The sequence below is a fragment of the Bipolaris sorokiniana genome (genome assembly GCF_000338995.1).
Source record: "Bipolaris sorokiniana ND90Pr unplaced genomic scaffold COCSAscaffold_3, whole genome shotgun sequence".
NCBI lineage: Eukaryota > Fungi > Ascomycota > Dothideomycetes > Pleosporales > Pleosporaceae > Bipolaris > Bipolaris sorokiniana.
The window spans coordinates 226,552-232,551 of NW_006911897.1; the positions used below are offsets into that span (position 1 = coordinate 226,552).

The 6,000-nt window shown below is 49.8% G+C and overlaps 1 protein-coding gene across 1 annotated transcript; it reads left to right on the forward strand.

The window, feature by feature from the left end:
- Window positions 1–94: 94 nt before the first annotated feature.
- On the forward strand, window positions 95–2,753 carry COCSADRAFT_283325 (uncharacterized protein). Its single transcript, XM_007698545.1, has 4 exons — window positions 95–236; window positions 303–443; window positions 510–2,134; window positions 2,226–2,753. Exons 2-4 carry the CDS (start codon window positions 327–329, stop codon window positions 2,332–2,334), a joined length of 1,851 nt encoding a protein of 616 aa, XP_007696735.1. The 5' UTR covers window positions 95–236; window positions 303–326; the 3' UTR covers window positions 2,335–2,753.
- The last annotated feature ends 3,247 nt before the right edge of the window (window positions 2,754–6,000 follow it).

A 6,000-nucleotide genomic window follows, 5' to 3' on the forward strand; every position in this document is an offset into this window, starting at 1 on the left:
GTCTGGCTCTTCCACTCTTTTGTGGGTTTCGGGCCAAGATCGGTGTCTGGTCGAGATTTAATCTGCTTCGAGTCTGAAATTCCCAAACAGAGCATAACCTGCACCGCCACAACCAGGATCCTCGCTGGGATAATCACCCTCTTTGATACCTACACGCTGGCCTCTTCGCATTCCCCACACGATTCATCGGCCGCTAATTTCCCGGGGGGCCTCATATACTCGGGATACTGTTAATTGTAAGTTTGGCATCTACACACGTCGCGGAGACACTTGTTGCAAACGTTTGCTGACCGGAGGACTAGTAGTACAACCGCAGTTACACCACAATGCGCTCAGCGGCGCACGTCTTCTACCTGACAGTCTTTGCGCTGTTGGGTAGTACGCACGCTGTAGACCATGCTGCGCCTTCAAAGGCGCATAGTCCTCCTCCAAACGTTTGCGACGTAAGCAATCCGTCTTCATGTACACCGACTCGAGCCCAAGGCCAGAGTGCTAAATCTACATTCCAGATATCGCCTGGAGCCATAGTATCAGACGCTTGCGCAAGCTACAGCACCCTCGAGCAGCTAAACGACGCCATACAGCCCTACCTCCAATCCATTACCCAAAACACCGACTTCTTCTCACATTACCGGTTAAGCCTGTACAGCAAGAAATGCCCTTTCTGGGACGACGAGAATGGCATGTGCGGGAACGTGGCATGCGCGGTCAATACGCTAGACAATGAGGAGGACATACCGCTGGTTTGGCGCGCAAAGGAGCTGGGCAAACTTGAGGGACCGACGGCACAACATCCGGGGAAGAAGCAGCAGAGGGAAGAGCCCAAGCGGCCGCTACAGGGAGAACTGGGGGAGGACGTGGACGAGAGCTGTGTGGTGGAGTACGACGATGAATGCGACGAGCGCGACTACTGTATACCAGATGATGAGTCGGCGACTGCCAAGGGCGATTACGTCTCGCTCGTAGACAACCCAGAACGTTTCACCGGATACGCAGGCGTAGGAGCTCAGCAGGTCTGGGAGGCTATATACCGCGAAAACTGCTTTAGCAAGCCCCCGAAGAATGCACCAGCAACCGGCGGGTCGTCTCCACCCAACTCACCTTTTGGCGCCTTTGGGAACCAACAGCAGATGCAAGCGGCTAACCAGCTCCGAAACGTCATCCAAGAGCAGGGCCAAAAGCAAAAGTTCCAGTCTGCTATTGCTCATGGATCACCGGTGAACAGCCTTGACCCTGTTGAATTCGACGATACCTGCCTGGAGAAGCGCGTCTTCCATCGTGTCATCTCGGGCATGCACGCGTCCATATCTACGCACTTGTGCTGGGACTACCTTGACCAGAAGACCGGTCAGTGGGGACCTAACCTGACATGCTATGAAGAGCGCCTCCATAACCACCCGGAGCGCATCTCCAATGTCTACTTCAACTATGCCCTCGTCATGCGTGCAGTCGGTAAGATCAGACAGCACATTTCCGACTACTCCTTCTGTTCCGAGGACCCTGAGCAAGATCTCCGCACCAAGAACTCTGTCCTTCGTCTTGCTTCGGCGCTCCCCTCTGGTCCCGAGATTTTCGACGAGACAGTCATGTTCCAGGATCCTGACACTGTGGCCTTGAAGGAGGACTTCCGTAACCGCTTCAGGAATGTAAGCAGAATCATGGATTGCGTTGGCTGCGACAAGTGCCGTCTCTGGGGTAAGCTCCAGACCAACGGCTACGGAACAGCGCTCAAGGTGCTTTTCGAGTTTGACGAGCACGACTCTTCCAAGGACCCGCCGCTTCGCCGCACCGAGCTCGTCGCCCTCGTCAACACCATGAACCGCCTTTCGCACTCTCTATCCGCGATCAAAGAGTTCCGACGCATGATTGACGAGCGAGAAGGTGTAGCCAAGGGCGCTACATCCGCGGTCCCCGAGACCGACTCGGGCGTCTTGAAAACGAAGCTCGCACTCGAAGAAGCCGATGAGGCGAAGCCCATCAATGTGCTTACCGGTGATGAGGAAATTCCCTCATTCCAACGCGATTGGGATGCAAGGAACATGTCGGCGTGGGATGAAGTCAAGGCAGAGTTTAACCTCGTGAAGCGCACCGTTTACTATATACTATACCAATGGACGCAGATTCCAGGGCGATTGTAAGTTATATATCCATCCCCACGCACGCGGTGATGAGGGCGTGTTTGTATCAGGAAAAATGGCATGCTAACAAAAATGGGAAAAAAATAGTACCAAGATCTTTATCCTTGAGATGCGCCGCGCGTACAATTGGTGGATGGGCTTTGTTCCCGGTCCCAAAACTTGGGAAATTCGTATTCCCACCCGCGACGAGCTTTGAGACTTCTCTCCTCTTTTTTTCTCTTTACTAAATAACATTTGTTAGTTTTTTTGGGGTGAATTCGTAGAACGACCATCTTTTTTTTTGCATAGCTCAGGCGTTTTTATTTTCTCTTTTTCTGATAGGTTGAACCATAACAATCACTTTTCTCCATGCTTTACGTTCGAGAAATACGGGGTTGTTGTCAAGGGGGGCATTTGGGAGGGTATGGAGTTTTCTATTTAGATCTTCGTTATACGTACATGACCTTTGGTTCCAAACGAAACAGTATCATCATCTCCCCTCTTTCTCTCTCTTTCTTTCCCTGCGACTCCCTCGCGTGTGCAATGTTGCAATATTTTCCCTACCACCATCACTACTCGGCTCAATTTTACATACCGACGACCTCGTAAAACCTGCTGATGCCTCATCGGCCCGGATCCCTCACCCTACATTCACGCTACATACGTCATGACCCCCCTCTCTCCTCCCTCTCTCTCTCTCTCACCGGGGACCCACGATATCGCCCCCCCTTGTACTTCCCAACCAGGGGTATGCAGCATATTCCTTGTCAATTGGTAAAATAGACAAGAAGACAAGACGGCTCAAACCCTCAACTCTGACCGTCGTGCGCTCAGGTCCCTCCCTCCGCGCGCTTCCTATTCGTGAGGGAGGAGAGACAAGCTTTGTTCCAAGAGTACACAAGACGTGCACCTGTTTTCGATGGGTTACTGGATTTGGTAGGTTTTGGGTGTCTTGGGTGGTAAGAGTTGAGAGTAGTGAGGCCAGGGTGTGTGGGTGAGTGCGGGTGTGTTTCGTGATTTGGGTAGTAGATACGAGGGGAAGGTGTGGCGGCGGGATGGGAGGGACATTTTGGGGAGTTGTAGTTGTAGTTTTTTTGTTTTGTTTTTTTTTGTTTTTGGTTTCTACTAATTCTATTCTACTTATTGTGTGTATGTGTGTGTGTGTAAAGGAGGGGGATCTAAGGGGGTTGGATGTGTGGATGTTGAATGCACGTGTTGAGGTACGGAAGCAAATATGCGCCTAACTGCATATCGAGTACATTGCGCCATGTGAAGTAACCGCCACCAAGTACCTGCGTAACGACAGTACATCCTCGGAGAGCCTACGCAACTTCGTGTTTCACTGTGTTAACGATGGGATAACCACAGCATCATTGCCTCGGGACAAAAGGCGAAAAAAAAACTTTTGACGGACTCATCGGATGAGGGGAAGGTAGAGCGGGCGCGGGTAGTTGAGATCGGGGAGTGGAGGGAGGGGGTAGCCATGTTTTGAATGAGGAGAAGCTACACGCCTATTTTCGATGCCTACTCAATCCAGTATAATCACCAAGCCTTTTCTTTCGTATTTTGCTCTACTTTTACTCTTCCTGGTTAAACATGAAGCAAAGCTTGGTATTTAGGGATCTTTGAGGGTTTGCCTTTTTAGATTGATCTTGGTTTTCGGGGTACGTGTGTCATTTTTTTTCCTTTGCCCTCCACTTGTGGAAGCCAAGACTTCCCGAAGATGTAACCAGCAACCGTGCTCTTCCCTTCTTCTTTCCGCTTGGTCCTTTCTTTTTTGGTTTTTTCTCGGTTTCTTTTTTCAGAGATTGGGTGGAATGGGTTAATTTAGGGCTGGAAGTGCTGGCCGAAAATATGCAAGATAAAGCGAAGGAATACGCCTACTTTTCATGGTTGCCATTCTGGGTAAGCCAAGGTGTACACCGTGCTTTTGTTTTTGGGCGGCGCGAGTTGACGTGTATCACCCGCGTGAGACGTGGCTGCTGCAATGAATGTCTTGCGGTGTATGCTGGGGATGGTGCTGATTCCGTGGCTTTTTTTCATCTATTTTCTGCAGATGACATATATACATACACACATACATATAGTTACTCATTTATTCATACGTAGTATTGCAGTACTTCGGATGTTCCATCTACAAAAAAATGTATGTACGTATTCATGACACTTGCACATGTCAGATGGCAAAAGATGCACTCAAAATTCCCCGATAAGTTCAGAAGCCATCCCGCTAGTCAAGTCGGAGAATTTGATAACATTGTCCCGACCAATGTCCAACGTCACATATGCCATGTCATGATGCAGCGAAAAAGCAACATGATCGTCACAACATGGATACCAATCGTCACAGGCTCCGCTAGCATGACTACGCAACGAAAGAGGCTCTGTACGCCTATTTTCCACACCTGCCTGACGCAGTAAACTGCTCACAAAAAACGCTTTGTCCGCTTTTTGGTATTTGGTGAGAAGCCAAGTCTGACAAGCCATGAGCCTCTTTTCCACACCTACTCCTTTGGGTAAAAACACAATAGATTTGACGATAGTCGGGTTTTTTATCGTTGTTTCGTCATACACACCGTGCACGCCCGTACACGAGACTATTTCCCACGAACCGCCTTGTTAATCTTTGAGAGCAGAAAGCCAGAGAGAGAAAGAGAAACACCAGCCACAAGACCGAATTTAATCTACTTTTGATTCCCCCAAAACTTTATTCCCGTCACGCGGTGCAAGTGGAAAAGCAGTCAAGTCCCTTTTCCTCCACGTACGTGTGTCGTCCCCCATGCTCACCCCCCAAAACGAAACCATCAGAGAGACAAGCTTTCCTATGTTACTACCAAGCACGCGCCCTATATTCCACGACTTTCTCGAAGAGGAAACTTCCTCAAGGCCAAGATAAGCGCCTACAATCCACAGTTACTCATTGCAGCAAAAAACCACCGTGCCCACCCTTCCTCCCATCTGTGCGTCTCGTTTCTGCATCATATGTACGAGACGGTCCGCGTATCAAAGTCCCTTGAGCTTAATTTTTCTTTGGTTATCCTGTGTTTCCGCTCAAATAGGCTGTTTGGAGACGAATGAAAGTGCCGAAGCTGGGTGTTGATTACGGTAACGTGATGGATAAGCGAGTCGCGCAGGCAAGCGAGTCGCGCACCCACCAAACCTACGCACCTCTATAAGCGTATAGTGCCACCACAATGTAACTATCTTGATATGTATTAAGATAGTAGATTAAGTAGTACCTATAGTATCTTTCTTGCATGTACGCGCATTATGGCCAGTCTCTCTACACCTACTACAGCGCGCAAGAGCCTGGCGACTAGCACCTGATCGCTCTCCTCCTTGACGCTCTTCATGAGCAATCTGCTGATCAGCCTCACGCTGAGCAAGTAGATCCTCTCCAGCTCCCTTTGTTAGCACTCCTTGCTTCTGTATTCGCTTTTTTTACGCTGCCTACGCTTCGTTGCTGCTGCATTAGCTCTCTCAAGGCTGGTGATCCGATCGCGCATTAGCTCAGCCGAGAGTATCATTACCTCTGCCCCCTTCTTAAGCTAGTCAATTGCTGCAATAATTGAAGCTGGTGATGAGCCTTGGTGCCGCTGAACGCGATCGCGTATTAACGTCGATTGAGCTTCAAGCTCACGTGTGTTGCTAGGCGTACGAGCCTGCCATAGAGCCTCTAGAACAGCTGGTGGAGTAGGCGTACGGAGCTTTATATCAAGCTTTGATAGAACAGCGTCTGGTTGGAGAGGAACAAGGCCTGCGCCACGGAAGGCAGAGCAGATATTGGCTGGCGTGAAGGATCGATCGAACGCTACCTTAAACGCTGGCAGAAACTCGAGCTTAGTGATGTAGTTGATATGGTGGCGGATTAGACTCTCTACCT